General features: G+C 49.1%; 1 protein-coding gene across 3 annotated transcripts; it reads right to left on the reverse strand.

Moving 5' to 3' along the window:
- Positions 1–1,755: 1,755 nt before the first annotated feature.
- LOC121304060 (leucine-rich repeat extensin-like protein 3) lies at positions 1,756–17,179 on the reverse strand. Of its 3 annotated transcripts, none has more exons than XM_041235026.1 (3): positions 16,865–17,169; positions 13,058–13,173; positions 1,756–4,472 (listed from the first exon to the last, which is right to left on the reverse strand). In XM_041235026.1, exon 3 carries the CDS (start codon positions 3,665–3,667, stop codon positions 2,444–2,446), a length of 1,224 nt encoding a protein of 407 aa, XP_041090960.1. In that variant the 5' UTR covers positions 3,668–4,472; positions 13,058–13,173; positions 16,865–17,169; the 3' UTR covers positions 1,756–2,443. The 3 variants fall into 3 exon arrangements, 1 of the variants encoding a protein (XP_041090960.1); XR_005947909.1 differs by lacking the exon at positions 1,756–4,472 and adding an exon at positions 11,842–12,648 and having other exon boundaries at positions 16,865–17,179; XR_005947908.1 differs by lacking the exons at positions 1,756–4,472; positions 13,058–13,173 and adding exons at positions 13,546–13,578; positions 15,109–15,222 and having other exon boundaries at positions 16,865–17,179.
- Positions 17,180–17,391: the final 212 nt, after the last annotated feature.

A 17,391-nucleotide genomic window follows, 5' to 3' on the forward strand; every position in this document is an offset into this window, starting at 1 on the left:
CTGTGTGTCTGTGTTGGGGTCTCATCGGTTCATGTTTCTGTGTGTCTGTGTTGGGGGCTCTCATCGGTTCATGTTTCTGTGTGTCTGTGTTGGGGTCTCATCGGTTCATGTTTCTGTGTGTCTGTGTTGGGGTCTCATCGGTTCATGTTTCTGTGTGTCTGTGTTGGGGTCTCATCGGTTCATGTTTCTGTGTGTCTGTGTTGGGGTCTCACTCATCGGTTCATGTTTCTGTGTGCCTGTGTTGGGGTCTCATCGGTTCATGTTTCTGTGTGTCTGTGTTGGGGTCTCATCGGTTCATGTTTCTGTGTGTCTGTGTTGGGGTCTCACTCATCGGTTCATGTTTCTGTGTGTCTGTGTTGGGGTCTCATCGGTTCATGTTTCTGTGTGTCTGTGTTGGGGTCTCATCGGTTCATGTTTCTGTGTGTCTGTGTTGGGGTCTCATCGGTTCATGTTTCTGTGTGTCTGTGTTGGGGTCTCATCGGTTCATGTTTCTGTGTGTCTGTGTTGGGGTCTCACTCATCGGTTCATGTAAGATGCTGCCGATGGTCTCATGGTGTTCACCTTGGCTCAGCTGTACTTAATAAGAGGCTGATCGCTGTTAATGTCAACCTTCAAATCAGCTGCGCACTGTCTAAAAATAAGGATTCCTAACTATACTGCAACTGAGGCTATGTTCATCAGCGTGCATTTCTGCACAAAGCTGGAAACAGAATGTGTGTTATATCTAGGGAAATGTCCCGCCTTCCTGACTTGTATCAATCATTGACTCTGAATACTTTAAACCCACCCCAACTACTGAGTGACAGCGCATTCCTACCTTTCTATTGGAGACTTCGCTGGCGAGATTTTAAACGAGATTCCAATCAGGAATGGAGGCTTGTTAGCTGGATGTAAAGCTGTATTACAGTTAAGGATTTAAAACAGAATTGTAACGAAATGTAGAAAAATGCCTCCACACAAAACCCCCTGAAGAATGTGCCCGTGATCGCAGGGATTTCGTTGTGGAAGACAGCAAAGGAAAGAAGGTGCAGCTTTAGTGTGTAAGTACGGTCAAGTTACTACTGTGAGTATTGTGACAGAAAAATACAGCCCAGCAGTGTGGAAAGTAACCGAAAACAATCATTTCATACAGTATAGAAAAAACAAAACCAACAGAAAAAAAACAAAAAAAAAACATTTACATAAAAGTCAAAAATAGCTCAGAATGAGCACCGAAAAATGAAATGACTCAAAAAATGAAAACCAGAATCCTTGGGTATAACACATGGGGTCAGCCTGGTTAACGGCACTGCTTAAGAAGTGAGTCACAGCGTGTACCAGCTATATTAATGTTCCCCATGGTAAACTGGCACTGTGACATTAAAACTCTGACAAGGCTGGATGATGAAGTCATTCGTGTGCCTGGCTGTCTGTCACCTCCTCTGTCTGTTTGAATTTCTTCCCTGTGAAACATGAAGGATGACTGCACAGGAGACCGGACCCATGTGTTTGTCTGTCTGTCTGTGTCTCTATGTGTGTCTGTCTGTGTGCATGTCTGTGTGTGCCTGTCTGTGTGCGTGCATGTCTGTGTGTGTCTGTGTGTGTGCATGTCTGTGTGTGCGTGTCTGTGTGTGTCTGTGTGTGTGCATGTCTGTCTGTCTGTGTCTCTGTGTGTGCATGTCTGTGTGTGTGTCTGTCTGTGTGTACATGTCTGTGTGTGTGCATGTTTGTGTGCATGTCTGTCTGTCTGTGTCTCTGTGTGTGCATGTCTGTGTGCATGTCTGTGTGCATGTCTGTGTGCATGTCTGTGTGTGTGTGCATGTCTGTTTTGATCGTTCTGTGTGTTAGGTACAGCACAGGGTGGATGCATTTCCTGTGAAAGCAGTGTGACTGGCTGCAGCCCTGTGTGTGTGTGAGAGTGGCTGTGTGAATCAGTCCTGCAGGATAGCAGTCAGAAGTGTGGAAAACTCCAGAGCCAGTACTGTCACTCTATGAGTCACAAGACAGCCTGGCTCTCAATGTCATTGCAGAGCTGACCTCAGCTAACTGATTACTTTGAAATGTATTTTGAATGCTCGGTTCCCTTTTAAGATGAAACGAGAAGGGAAGTTCTCAGTAAATATAAACCTCTGCAGCCAGGCTGGGAGCTTCCCCGTGAAGTCCCTAAGGACAGGACTGGCTCTCGCACACCACACCAAGCAGAGCGACCTTCTCCAGCTACAATACAGCCTGCGGTGCTGGGAGCATGTGCTTTACAAGCAGATTGAAGTGTGTTTGCACTGCGTCTCTGTGTGTGTCTCTCTGTCTGTTACTGCCCCCTTATAACACAGTGTCAGCAGACTGATGCAGTGAAATGCATTTACAAATAAATACAGGAGCTTGGTCAGTTTAACAGTTGTACAAAGGCAAACAGTTTACTGAAAAACTGTTTCTGCTTAATGCAAAGCAAAAATGTCCAACAAGCTCAACAAGTGGAGAGGGGCAGGGCGAAACTGACTGCACTGTGGCAGCCACGGGGAGCACCAAGAGTTAAAATACAGCAGAGGAGCCAAGATGTGAGGCTCGGGGCGTGTACTGTCACTGCTGAAGTCTTCACTCTGCTCCACGCTGTAGTGAGGCTCGGGGCGTGTACTGTCACTGCTGAAGTCTTCACTCTGCTCCACGCTGTAGTGAGGCTCGGGGGGTGCACTGTCACTGCTGAAGTCTTCACTCTGCTCCACGCTGTAGTGAGGCTCGGGGGGTGCACTGTCACTGCTGAAGTCTTCACTCTGATCCATGCTGTAGTGAGGCTAGGGGGTGCACTGTCACTGCTGAAGTCTTCACTCTGATCCATGCTGTAGTGAGGCTCGGGGGGTGCACTGTCACTGCTGAAGTCTTCACTCTGATCCATGCTGTAGTGAGGCTCGGGGGGTGCACTGTCACTGCTGAAGTCTTCACTCTGATCCACGCTGTAGTGAGGCTCGGGGGGTGCACTGTCACTGCTGAAGTCTTCACTCTGATCCACGCTGTAGTGAGGCTTGGGGGGTGCACTGTCACTGCTGAAGTCTTCACTCTGATCCATGCTGTAGTGAGGCTCGGGGGGTGCACTGTCACTGCTGAAGTCTTCACTCTGATCCATGCTGTAGTGAGGCTTGGGGGGTGCACTGTCACTGCTGAAGTCTTCACTCTGATCCATGCTGTAGTGAGGCTTGGGGGGTGCACTGTCACTGCTGAAGTCTTCACTCTGATCCATGCTGTAGTGAGGCTCGGGGGGTGCACTGTCACTGCTGAAGTCTTCACTCTGATCCATGCTGTAGTGAGGCTTGGGGGGTGCACTGTCACTGCTGAAGTCTTCACTCTGATCCATGCTGTAGTGAGGCTGGGGGGGTGCACTGTCACTGCTGAAGTCTTCACTCTGATCCATGCTGTAGTGAGGCTCGGGGGGTGCACTGTCACTGCTGAAGTCTTCACTCTGATCCATGCTGTAGTGAGGCTCGGGGGGTGCACTGTCACTGCTGAAGTCTTCACTCTGATCCACGCTGTAGTGAGGCTCGGGGGGTGCACTGTCACTGCTGAAGTCTTCACTCTGATCCATGCTGTAGTGAGGCTCGGGGGGTGCACTGTCACTGCTGAAGTCTTCACTCTGATCCACGCTGTAGTGAGGCTCGGGGGGTGCACTGTCACTGCTGAAGTCTTCACTCTGATCCATGCTGTAGTGAGGCTCGGGGGGTGCACTGTCACTGCTGAAGTCTTCACTCTGATCCACGCTGTAGTGAGGCTAGGGGGTGCACTGTCACTGCTGAAGTCTTCACTCTGATCCATGCTGTAGTGAGGCTCGGGGGGTGCACTGTCACTGCTGAAGTCTTCACTCTGATCCATGCTGTAGTGAGGCTGGGGGGGTGCACTGTCACTGCTGAAGTCTTCACTCTGCTCCACGCTGTAGTGAGGCTCGGGGGGTGCACTGTCACTGCTGAAGTCTTCACTCTGATCCACGCTGTAGTGAGGCTCGGGGGGTGCACTGTCACTGCTGAAGTCTTCACTCTGATCCATGCTGTAGTGAGGCTCGGGGGGTGCACTGTCACTGCTGAAGTCTTCACTCTGATCCACGCTGTAGTGAGGCTAGGGGGTGCACTGTCACTGCTGAAGTCTTCACTCTGATCCATGCTGTAGTGAGGCTCGGGGGGTGCACTGTCACTGCTGAAGTCTTCACTCTGATCCATGCTGTAGTGAGGCTGGGGGGGTGCACTGTCACTGCTGAAGTCTTCACTCTGCTCCACGCTGTAGTGAGGCTCGGGGGGTGCACTGTCACTGCTGAAGTCTTCACTCTGATCCATGCTGTAGTGAGGCTCGGGAGGTGCACTGTCACTGCTGAAATCTTCACTCTGCTCCACGCTGTAGTGAGGCTCAGGGGGTGCACTGTCACTGCTGAAATCTTCATCCTGACTTTGTCTTGAAGTCTCAGCTGCGAAGGCCTCCCTGCTAGGTGTCAAACAGGTTTTTCTTGTTTGAGAGAGCTGGAGAGAGATTAATCAAACGAGACACAATGAGGTGTAGGTGGGTGTGAAAATTAGAAGGAACTGCAACGTTGCCAAGGGTTGCCAGTCACCCTTGAAGTGCCTGTGTCTGTCTGTCTGCATTGCCACTGTATGTCTGTCTGTCTGTCTGTCTGTCTGCATTGCATTCTATTCCACGCTGTAGTGAGGCTGTCTGTCTGCACTGCACTGCCACTGTCTGTCTGTCTGCATTGCTATTGCAGTGCCCCTGTCTGTCTGTCTGTCTGCATTGCTATTGCAATGCCCCTGTCTGTCTGTCTGTCTGTCTGTAATGCTGTTGCATGCCCCTGTGGCAGTGCAGAAGCCCTGCTGCTGTAAATAGTGTGTGTGGGATTGTAAGGTTGGCAGGGATAGGGTTAAATCTGCCCCTGTGCACATCTGTCCGTGTAGGATGTCGTCACTGGTGCGAAATATCACAGGTGACAGACAACACGTAAAGCTCACCGTCTCACAAATAGATTAGACGTGGGAGTGGCCTCACGTGTCGTGTCGTGGCAGACAGACCGTTGTTTGTTTTGCCCTGTCTGTGTGCTGTGTGCTGTTGCTGTTGCTGTGTGCTGTGGAGTGCAGAAGCTGTGTGCTGTGTGCTGTGTGCTGTGTGATTGTGTTGCTGTGTGCTGTGTGCTGTGTGCTGTGTGCTGTGTGCTGTGTGCTGTGTGCTGTGTGCTGTGGGCTGTGTGCTGTGTGCTGTGAGCTGTGTGCTGTGTGCTGTGAGCTGTGAGCTGTGTGCTGTGTGCTGTGTGCTGTGTGCTGTGTGCTGTGTGCTGTGTGCTGTGTGCTGTGTGCTGTGTGCTGTGTGCTGTGTGCTGTGTGCTGTGTGCTGTGTGCTGTGTGCTGTGTGCTGTGAGCTGTGTGCTGTGTGCTGTGTGCTGTGTGCTGTGAGCTGTGTGCTGTGTGCTGTGTGCTGTGAGCTGTGTGTGAGCTGTGTGCTGTGAGCTGTGTGCTGTGAGCTGTGTGCTGTGAGCTGTGAGCTGTGAGCTGTGAGCTGTGAGCTGTGTGCTGTGAGCTGTGTGCTGTGTGCTGTGTGCTGTGAGCTGTGAGCTGTGAGCTGTGAGCTGTGAGCTGTGGGCTGTGTGCTGTGTGCTGTGAGCTGTGAGCTGTGAGCTGTGTGCTGTGAGCTGTGTGCTGTGAGCTGTGAGCTGTGTGCTGTGTGCTGTGTGCTGTGAGCTGTGTGCTGTGTGCTGTGAGCTGTGTGCTGTGAGCTGTGGGCTGTGGGCTGTGTGCTGTGAGCTGTGAGCTGTGTGCTGTGTGCTGTGAGCTGTGTGTTGTGAGCGGTGTGCTGTGTGCTGTGAGCTGTGTGCTGTGAGCTGTGAGCTATGTGCTGTGTGCTGTGTGCTGTGAGCTGATACTGTGTTTATATACTGTGTACTGTGTTTATATACTGTGTACTGTGTTTATATACTGTGTTTTGGAGTCTGGAGTGAAGGTGAATGCCCACCCTACAGGCACTGATTATATTGTTTTGTTTAACCTTGTATTTTGGCCCTTGTGTCTGTTTCTTTGTTCTTGTTTGTTCTGTTTTGTTAATAGCTGTGCACATCAATGTTTAAAACTGCAGCTTCCTGTCTCTGAGTCTAATTCCTGTCGACAGTCAGCCTGGGCCGCGATGCGACCGCGTCACATGCCCCTCTCTGAACTGCATTAACCCCACAGATCACTTGGGAAGCCTTGATAAAGGGTTACTGCAATATCGCACAGTAACTGCACACCACATTCCAGTCAGACAGGATAAAGCCATGGGGCACCCTGCTCAATCCATGCTACTATCTGTATGTAAGCATGATAAAAACAGAGGGGGCTTCAAAATGACCTGGTAAACTTGAGAAAGGCTTTGTGCATAAAGCCCTTCTGCTTATCTGATGTGCTGGTGTGTAAAATTAAACCAGTTTCTATGAACGGCTGTGCGTTTCAAAAAAGCTAGCCTACAATTTACAAGAAAGCAGATCCAGGACTTACATTGTGGGTTTGGAAGGGAATCTGAAACCTGCACCTTGTCCCACACAACGTGCTGGATTCTAATTACAGTTTCCTCACGTGGTCAAAGGATTAGGAGAGACTGCTGAGCGCAGAACAGAAAGAGCAAGCAAACAAACCGATTTATAACACGAGAGAGACCCTGCTCGGAAACACCCCTGTGAGGGGCTGCTATTGAAAATCTGTCCTGTAATATCAGGTTCACTTTGAGGGGCTGCTATTGAAAATCAGCCCTGTCCTCTCAGATTCACTTCGAGGGGCTGCTATTGAAAATCAGCCCTGTCCTCTCAGATTCACTTTGAGGGGCTGCTATTGAAAATCAGCCCTGTCCTCTCAGATTCACTTCGAGGGGCTGCTATTGAAAATCTGCCCTGTCCTCTCAGATTCACTTCGAGGGGCTGCTATTGAAAATCTGCCCTGTCCTCTCAGATTCACTTCGAGGGGCTGCTATTGAAAATCTGCCCTGTCCTCTCAGATTCACTTCGAGGGGCTGCTATTGAAAATCTGCCCTGTCCTCTCAGATTCACTTCGAGGGGCTGCTATTGAAAATCTGCCCTGTCCTCTCAGATTCACTTCGAGGGGCTGCTATTGAAAATCTGCCCTGTCCTCTCAGATTCACTTTGAGGGGCTGCTATTGAAAATCTGCCCTGTCCTCTCAGATTCACTTCGAGGGGCTGCTGTTGAAAATCAGTCCTGTCCTCTCAGATTCACTTCGAGGGGCTGCTATTGAAAATCTGCCCTAATATCAGATTCACTTTTGCTTTCGGGGTCTTGACTCTTTTCCTTAATGGGGAAGTTCTGTTTGCCGATTAACTGAATCACAAAAATGTTTCTGAGAATATCTGAGTGAATATGAGAAACATTTCACACTCTGTGACATTTACCAAGTTCACACCTCCTTTGTTTGAGCACCTAGAATGAGCTGCTCCAGACCACAGCTACAGAGCCTGCCTCATTCTTGTGTGAGAGGGTGGGAGTGGAGAGATGCTGTGGTCTGTGGTTAAGCTGGGACTCAAAGCTTCAAGGAAACCAGAGAACTGAGTTGAACAAGAGACAGGCTGGTAATTTGAAACAGGGAAAGTGCGAGACAAAGACAAAGGCTTTTTTTTTTCCCGCGTGGATGATGGACAGGTCTTTCCTTGCTCTCTGTAGAGAGCAGGTATTGGAGCGTCCCCTGTCTGCGCTGGACAGAGCGTGCGGTCCAACAGCGTGGTCCCTTCTGTTCCTTTTCAAAACCAAGATAATGAATAAGGATTATAAAGAGGGGTTCCAGTGCATTGAAAAGGGGGGCTGTGGAAACACCAGCAGGGCCAATCAAAGGGAGGCCAGCAGACTGGAAAACTTGAGACAACATGATCCGTTATCTGAAGCATGTGCAAAGTGCAACGCTTTCACAAATCAAACAGCTGCAGAGTCACTCACAACAACGTCTCACCTGACAGACGGAGCACAAGGAGGTTCAGTGACTTGCTCAGGGTCACACAGTGAGTCAGTGATTTGAACAGGGGACCTCCTAGTTACAAGCCCTTTTCTCTTTGAGCGTCTTTACTGGCACTGTAAGTGCTTTGTAATAACAGTCATCACACACACGAATGTGTGGTTACATTGCAACAGCATGCTGAATTACAAAATGAAATCGTTATTAGTTTCTAGTGCTTTTCTTGTAATTACACTGTATTTACACATGCAGTTGTGTATTTACAATGTCATTGCTTTGTAAACACACTTAATGCAAGGTGTTAGCAATCATTTCAGCAGAGTTCAACTGGAGAGAAACCGCGGTGAAATCCCTCTCCACTGCTCCACCCTTCCTGCAGCGTGGCTTTGCTGATTTTGATGGAATTCTTAGTTTTTTAACTCGGCAAATATCAGAAAATGTTATCTGAATGGTGTGTCTGTTACAAAATGTACAGCACGTACCCTCCCTGACACACTGATACAAAGTGTCCAGCACACACACACCCCTCCCTGACACACTGATACAAAGTGTCCAGCACACACACCCTCCCTGACACACTGATACAAAGTGTCCAGCACACACACCCCTCCCTGACACACTGATACAAAGTGTCCAGCACACACCCCTCCCTGACACACTGATACAAAGTGTCCAGCACACACACACCCCTCCCTGACACACTGATACAAAGTGTCCAGCACACACACACCCCTCCCTGACACACTGATACAAAGTGTCCAGCACACACACACCCCTCCCTGACACACTGATACAAAGTGTCCAGCACACACACACCCCTCCCTGACACACTGATACAAAGTGTCCAGCACACACACACCCCTCCCTGACACACTGATACAAAGTGTCCAGCACACACACCCTCCCTGACACACTGATACAAAGTGTCCAGCACACACACACCCCTCCCTGACACACTGATACAAAGTGTCCAGCACACACACCCCTCCCTGACACACTGATACAAAGTGTCCAGCACACACACACCCCTCCCTGACACACTGATACAAAGTGTCCAGCACACACACACCCCTCCCTGACACACTGATACAAAGTGTCCAGCACACACACACCCCTCCCTGACACACTGATACAAAGTGTCCAGCACACACACACCCCTCCCTGACACACTGATACAAAGTGTCCAGCACACACACACCCCTCCCTGACACACTGATACAAAGTGTCCAGCACACACACACCCCTCCCTGACACACTGATACAAAGTGTCCAGCACACACACACCCCTCCCTGACACACTGATACAAAGTGTCCAGCACACACACCCCTCCCTGACACACTGATACAAAGTGTCCAGCACACACACACCCCTCCCTGACACACTGATACAAAGTGTCCAGCACACACACACCCCTCCCTGACACACTGATACAAAGTGTCCAGCACACACACCCTCCCTGACACACTGATACAAAGTGTCCAGCACACACACCCCTCCCTGACACACTGATACAAAGTGTCCAGCACACACACCCCTCCCTGACACACTGATACAAAGTGTCCAGCACACACACACCCCTCCCTGACACACTGATACAAAGTGTCCAGCACACACACACCCCTCCCTGACACACTGATACAAAGTGTCCAGCACACACACACCCCTCCCTGACACACTGATACAAAGTGTCCAGCACACACACACCCCTCCCTGACACACTGATACAAAGTGTCCAGCACACCACCCCTCCCTGACACACTGATACAAAGTGTCCAGCACACACACCCCTCCCTGACACACTGATACAAAGTGTCCAGCACACACACCCCTCCCTGACACACTGATACAAAGTGTCCAGCACACACACCCTCCCTGACACACTGATACAAAGTGTCCAGCACACACACCCTCCCTGACACACTGATACAAAGTGTCCAGCACACACACCCTCCCTGACACACTGATACAAAGTGTCCAGCACACACACCCTCCCTGACACACTGATACAAAGTGTCCAGCACACACACCCCTCCCTGACACACTGATACAAAGTGTCCAGCACACACACCCTCCCTGACACACTGATACAAAGTGTCCAGCACACACACCCCTCCCTGACACACTGATACAAAGTGTCCAGCACACACACACCCCTCCCTGACACACTGATACAAAGTGTCCAGCACACACACCCTCCCTGACACACTGATACAAAGTGTCCAGCACACACACACCCCTCCCTGACACACTGATACAAAGTGTCCAGCACACACACACCCCTCCCTGACACACTGATACAAAGTGTCCAGCACACACACACCCCTCCCTGACACACTGATACAAAGTGTCCAGCACACACACACACCCCTCCCTGACACACTGATACAAAGTGTCCAGCACACACACCCTCCCTGACACACTGATACAAAGTGTCCAGCACACACACACCCCTCCCTGACACACTGATACAAAGTGTCCAGCACACACACACACCCCTCCCTGACACACTGATACAAAGTGTCCAGCACACACACCCCTCCCTGACACACTGATACAAAGTGTCCAGCACACACACACCCCTCCCTGACACACTGATACAAAGTGTCCAGCACACACACCCCTCCCTGACACACTGATACAAAGTGTCCAGCACACACACACACCCCTCCCTGACACACTGATACAAAGTGTCCAGCACACACACCCCTCCCTGACACACTGATACAAAGTGTCCAGCACACACCCCTCCCTGACACACTGATACAAAGTGTCCAGCACACACACACACACCCCTCCCTGACACACAGGGTGACTCTGCTCTGTGTTTTCACTCCTCTGACTCTTCAGTCCAGATTCTGCTGTTGCTCGAGCGCGTCATGCAGCTTTTCAAACTCAATAACAAGCTCTTGTGGTTTCAGTTTCCACCCCTAGATCTTTCATGTCATGAAACATGTTTCTATTTTCAACTGTGTGTTAGGAAGCGGAAACCTTACAAACCGGCAGGCCTGCTCTCCGAGCTTCTCCCCGGCAACAGCAGGCTGGTTTGGGTCGTTTGCTGGCATTTCAAAGTGTGATGTTGACTACACTGTTCTTGTTAAAGTGACGGCAGGAGTCAGGAAGAGCTTCTAGAATATTTAGCAAAACAGACTTTGGAAAAAGAAAATACCATCTGTTTCAATGCAGCATCTTGGACTTAGTCTCAGGCATCCATAAGCAGAACATTCAGATTTTAACAACAACTCTTTATCAGGTCTAGTCTGGCCGTCAGTCAAGCAAAAGCAATGAAGAAACATCAAGATTCACCTTCTTCTTCTTCTTCTTCTTCTTCTTCATCTTTTAACAGCTAGGGGCTAAACTACCGTCTTCAGCTCACTACCAAGTTCGGCAGAAAGAAATCTTCTGATAAGAGAGAAGTCTGCATAACGTTTTTGTCTGAAGAAAAAGAATTTGTCTTCAGTTACAGTCTCTGCTTCTTCCGCAGAAATACAGGTTCATAGCACGCGTCATTTCGTTAACACACGACCTTCTTCTATAAAAAAGTCTAAAAGTTGGGCTGTTCTTGACTTCTTATGTTTCTGCGTCTTAGAACCTTCTTCAATGAGTAACTTTCCTTCTTCTTTCTTCTTCAGTTCGTGTCTGGCTTGTTCTTCTTCTTCATCTTCTCTTCTTCTTCTTCTTCTTCTTCATGTTCTTCATGTTCTTCAGAAGATTTTCTTTCTTCTTCGTGTTCTCTTTTCTGAAGCTTTTTCTTAAGGATCTTCTTCTTCTTCTTCCTTCCTGCTCTTTTTTCTTTGTGTTCTTCTGTTCTTCCTTCCTTCAGTCTCTTCTTTTCTTCAAGTTCTCTTTACTAAGAATGTTCTTTCTTCTTTCTTCTTTCTTCTTTCGTCGTCCTTCTTTCTTCTTTCTTCTTTCTTCTTTCTTCTTTCTTTTTTCTTCTTCTTCTTCTTCTTCTTCTTCGTGGTAGTAGTAGACTGTTTGAATTGAATGCGTACCAGTTAACAGAGATTCAGTAGCATTGTGTCTTTGTATTCAGAGCATTGTGTCTCTGTACATAGTGACAGGACAAGCCCTTTTTCTCTTTCAAAGCTTTAATACCCTCTTAAAACAGTCAATACGTTATATATATATTAGTCTGTAGAAATCTATTTTATTGTAAAGGTTATATTTTTAATGCTGTCACCCACTTTCAGAAATAAGTTAAGAAAGTTAGAAATTAAAAGCCATTAGAAAAGGCAGCTCTGAAACCTCCCATCGAGGCGAGGCAACCCGGAGGCAGGAGTTTGTGCAACGACAGCTCTGTAAGCTGCAGGGCCAGCCCCTATCAATCAGAATACAGACGTGTTCCTAGCGCTAGCGTTCACACTGCTGGCACCCGGCCATGTCAAAACAAGGGAACTCTGAAGGACTGGGTGCAGCAGAACGACTGTGAGTTTCTCACCCAGCAAAGGTATTCAAAGCGACTTAATCTTTCAAATTTCCCCATCTGAAGAGAAACAGACAGCGCTCGCCGTGTCCCGCGCACTCCGAGGTGTGGTGCAGAACCCCCCCCCCCCCCCATGAGCCCCCCTGTAATGCTAGATTCACAAACACCCCAGGAGAGGTGGATGAAGTTCAGAAGTCTCTCTCAGTGTGTTCAGTGGCACAGTCCTCAGGAGCTGTGTTACAGAATCACTCCATGTACATTGCAGCCCCTCAGAGCTGCAGTCACTTATACGACATGTCACCTGCAAAACAACCAGCAGGGGGCAGATGTTAGACAGCTCAGTGCGTACTGTAGGGATACACTTTCAAAGTTATTTACCATGGTAAACATGCAGGGTCATTTTGCCTTCCCCCACCCCCAACCCAAGTTATAAATCACAGACATACGTAAACATGCGTTTTTGTTCGTGTTTAGCGTGTGTGTTTTGCGTATAGGATGGTCTCTGTTTGCAGGATAAAATGTGCTTATTCAGCTGTGAGGAGTCTTTTCAGAAGCGCTTTGAAAAGGACGCTCGTCAGTAAGCGTGCTGTGTTGAGAACGATACAAGCAATTGTTATAACACGGAGCAGTGGCTCATGATGGGCGGGTCGGCGCACAGCTTCGTTGTTTTTGCAGCTCTGGGGAGCCCTGGGGCAGAGTATGCGTGTCACCTGCACTCCGGTCGGGGTCCCTCCCCTAATCCACCATGCTCCTGTAGTTCACCCCTCTGCCGCCGGCCGTCGCATCCCCAGTGAAAGGAAGGGCCAGCTCCACATCCACGGACCTCCTGCAACACAGAGCAAAGAGAACACAGTCTGATACACACACACACACACACACACACACACACACACACACACACACACACACACACACACACACATCAACCACACGGTGGGGGGGGGGCACAGAGCACGAGGTCTACAACTCTTGTGTCGGACTACAATACACACACACACACACACACACACACACACACACTCACACACACACACACACACACACACACACACACACACACACACACACACACACACACAGAGCAAACAACACAGCCTGTACACACACACACACACACACACACACACACACACACACACACACAACACACACACACACACACACACACACACACACACACACACATACACATACACAACTTCACACTTCAATCCAGAGAGCCGGTCTGACACTGATAAAAGCAAAAAAGAAAACACTTGCTGTGAAAATCCATGTGGTAGCAAAGTAGTAAAACTGCAATGAACCAGTCCTTACCGGAATAATGAGAGGATTGTAAAGCTGCAATGAACCAGTCCTTACTGGAATAGTGAGAGGATTGTAAAGCTGCAATGAACCAGTCCTTACTGGAATAGTGAGAGGATTGTAAAGCTGCAATGAACCAGTCCTTACTGGAATAGTGAGAGGATTGTAAAGCTGCAATGAACCAGTCCTTACTGGAATAGTGAGAGGGTTGTAAAGCTGCAATGAACCAGTCCTTACTGGAATAGTGAGAGGATTGTAAAGCTGCAATGAACCAGTCCTTACTGGAATAGTGAGAGGATTGTAAAGCTGCAATGAACCAGTCCTTACTGGAATAGTGAGAGGATTGTAAAGCTGCAATGAACCAGTCCTTACCGGAATAATGAGAGGATTGTAAAGCTGCAATGAACCAGTCCTTACTGGAATAGTGAGAGGATTGTAAAGCTGCAATGAACCAGTCTTTACTGGAATAATGAGAGGATTGTAAAGCTGCAATGAACCAGTCCTTACTGGAATAGTGAGAGGATTGTAAAGCTGCAATGAACCAGTCCTTACTGGAATAGTGAGAGGATTGTAAAGCTGCAATGAACCAGTCCTTACCGGAATAATGAGAGGATTGTAAAGCTGCAATGAACCAGTCCTTACTGGAATAGTGAGAGGATTGTAAAGCTGCAATGAACCAGTCCTTACTGGAATAATGAGAGGATTGTAAAGCTGCAATGAACCAGTCCTTACCGGAATAATGAGAGGATTGTAAAGCTGCAATGAACCAGTCCTTACCGGAATAATGAGAGGATTGTAAAGCTGCAATGAACCAGTCCTTACCGGAATAATGAGAGGATTGTAAAGCTGCAATGAACCAGTCCTTACCGGAATAATGAGAGGATTGTAAAGCTGCAATGAACCAGTCCTTACTGGAATAGTGAGAGGATTGTAAAGCTGCAATGAACCAGTCCTTACTGGAATAGTGAGAGGATTGTAAAGCTGCAATGAACCAGTCCTTACTGGAATAGTGAGAGGATTGTAAAGCTGCAATGAACCAGTCCTTACTGGAATAGTGAGAGGATTGTAAAGCTGCAATGAACCAGTCCTTACTGGAATAGTGAGAGGATTGTAAAGCTGCAATGAACCAGTCCTTACCGGAATAATGAGAGGATTGTAAAGCTGCAATGAACCAGTCCTTACTGGAATAGTGAGAGGATTGTAAAGCTGCAATGAACCAGTCCTTACTGGAATAGTGAGAGGATTGTAAAGCTGCAATGAACCAGTCCTTACTGGAATAGTGAGAGGATTGTAAAGCTGCAATGAACCAGTCCTTACTGGAATAGTGAGAGGATTGTAAAGCTGCAATGAACCAGTCCTTACTGGAATAGTGAGAGGATTGTAAAGCTGTAGTAAACCAGTCCTTACTGGAATAGTAAGAGGATTGTAAAGCTCTAGTAAACCAATAGAGGTGACCTACTCCTGGAGCCGAAGCCGTTCTTGTAGCAGCTGTAGAAGAGCAGACACAGCAGCCCGACCACGAGGAGAGACAAACACACAGCGATGATGATCCCAACCACACTGACTGAGCGCACTGCAATACAGAGAGAGGAGAGAGAGACTGACAAAGATGAGAGCAAGAGGGAGGAGGGGAGAGAGAGAGAGAGAGAGGAGGAGAGAGAGAGAGAGAGAGAGAGAGATAGAGATGAGAGAGAGAGAGAGCGAGAGAGAGAGAGAAGAGAGAGAGAGAGAGCCTGGGGGGGAGGGGAGAGAGAGAGAGAGAGGGGGGGGGGTAAGCAATCTAATAAAAGCGGGCTCTTGTCGTTATGTCTCTCTGGCTCTCACCCCATCAATCTATCGGGTTCTCGTTTTGGGGGGGGGCCTTCCGGGTGCCCGACCCCCCATCAAACAGCACTACAGGAGAGAGAGAGAGACCCCCCCCCGAGGTAGACCCCCCCACCCCCCCACCAGGTCGTGCTTGTTTGCGGGCCCACAGCAATACAGAGAGGGGGGGTAGAACAGCAAGGAGAGAGAGAGGGGGGGTGAGGAACAGCAAGAGGGGAGAAGAGAGAGAGAGAGGGGGGGGGGTCGAATAGGGTAGGACTATCTTGAAAGAACCCATCTTGGGTAATAACTCATCATCCCTTCAATCTCTTGTCGTTATGCTCTTCTCGCTCTCTCCCTCTGCTCTGGAGGTAGGGAGGAGAGAGAGATGAGAGAGAGAGAGGAGGAGACGGGCAAGAGAGAGGAGAGAGGAGAGAGAGGGGGGGAATCTGTGTCGTTATGCTTCTGTCATCTCTCGCCTCTCTCCTACTACAGATCTCTGTAAATCAAACATCAGATCAATCTTGATGAATCTTATGCTCTCCCCCCCACTCACAAAATCATGCTCATAAATCTCATCTTCTCACCCCCCCAACTCTCCCCACATCTTAATCTTGTCGCGTTCCCCTCCTACACATAACAACTTTTCGTATTGTCTCTCTCTGGGGTCTCCTCTGCTGGAGCTACTCTCTTCGCTCTGCTTCTCCTCTCTACTCTGAAAGAGAAGACCCCCCCCCCCCCCCCCCCCCCCCGAGAGAGAGAGAGAGGGGGGGGGGTTTTTTAAAATCCATCAAACCCAATCAATCTAATCATCATCAAATCTGGTCTGAGGAGATAGAGGAGATATGGGAGGAGAGGGGAGAGAGAGGTCAGGATAGTGAGTAAAGAAAGTTTACCAATGACTCTAGATATGTAAACTGACTGACACACACAGTCATTCATACAGATACAAAAACAACCCAGGGCTAGATGTGGCCTTACCAAAGGAATCCTGCCCACGTACACACACACACACACACACGCACGCGCACACACACACACGCACACATGCACACGCGCACACACGCACACGCGCGCGCGCACACATTTGACTGTCAAATCAGAGCACTTGCATTGCAGTCCTGTCGTTTTCTGCCCCTGCTGGCACAGCAGACTCCCAGTCACACTGCAATCTTCCCACTAACAACACAACATCAAATTGAAATACAAGTGATCACAGTTCAGAGCAATCTTCACCCGAATACAGGAATCACCCTGATCACCCTGCCAGCAGTCCGATCTCCAGGCTGCATCCAGTGGAACAAGCTGATCAGTCTCGTGGCCTGAATGAGCCAGCCCGGCCCAGGCAGCTCACTGAGAGTTTATCCCTCAGACCAGTTTAAACTGCACCCAGTAACATGCCAGCCTCTTACCCATTGTGAGTACAGCAGTCTCACTGACACCTGCGTCTTCTCTTCTTTGCTGTCTGTCTGTTCTCCTGCCGCCCTCGTTCACTCTCTTTCCTTCTCGTCTCCCTTGCTCTCACCCCCGGCTGTTACTCCTCCGTTCTCTCTCTCTCCCTCTCTCTTTCTCGCTCTTCCCTCTTTGTCTCTTCCTCTCTCTGGTTCCCTGTCTGCCTTTCTTTTTATATTCCTCCCTTCACTCCCGCTGTCTGTCTCTCTCTGTCTCTTCCTTCCTTCTCTCACTCCAGGTAAGCGACACCTGTTGTCACTGCCCAGACAGGTCAGTCCTCACTCTCTCTCTCTCTCTCTCTCTCTCTCTCTCTCTCTCTCTCTCTCTCTCTCTCTCTCTCTCTCTCTTACTCTATCAAACTCAAACAAACATCCTTTCTTCCTAGCAGCTGGCTGGTGTCTCGGATCCTCTCTCCCTCTCCCTCTCCCTTCACAGCCTGGTCCTGTGCTGAGGTCCAGTAGCTGGCTGGTGTCTCGGATCCTCTCTC

This window comes from Polyodon spathula, chromosome 36 (genome assembly GCF_017654505.1).
Source record: "Polyodon spathula isolate WHYD16114869_AA chromosome 36, ASM1765450v1, whole genome shotgun sequence".
In the NCBI taxonomy this organism is placed as follows: Eukaryota; Metazoa; Chordata; class Actinopteri; order Acipenseriformes; family Polyodontidae; genus Polyodon; species Polyodon spathula.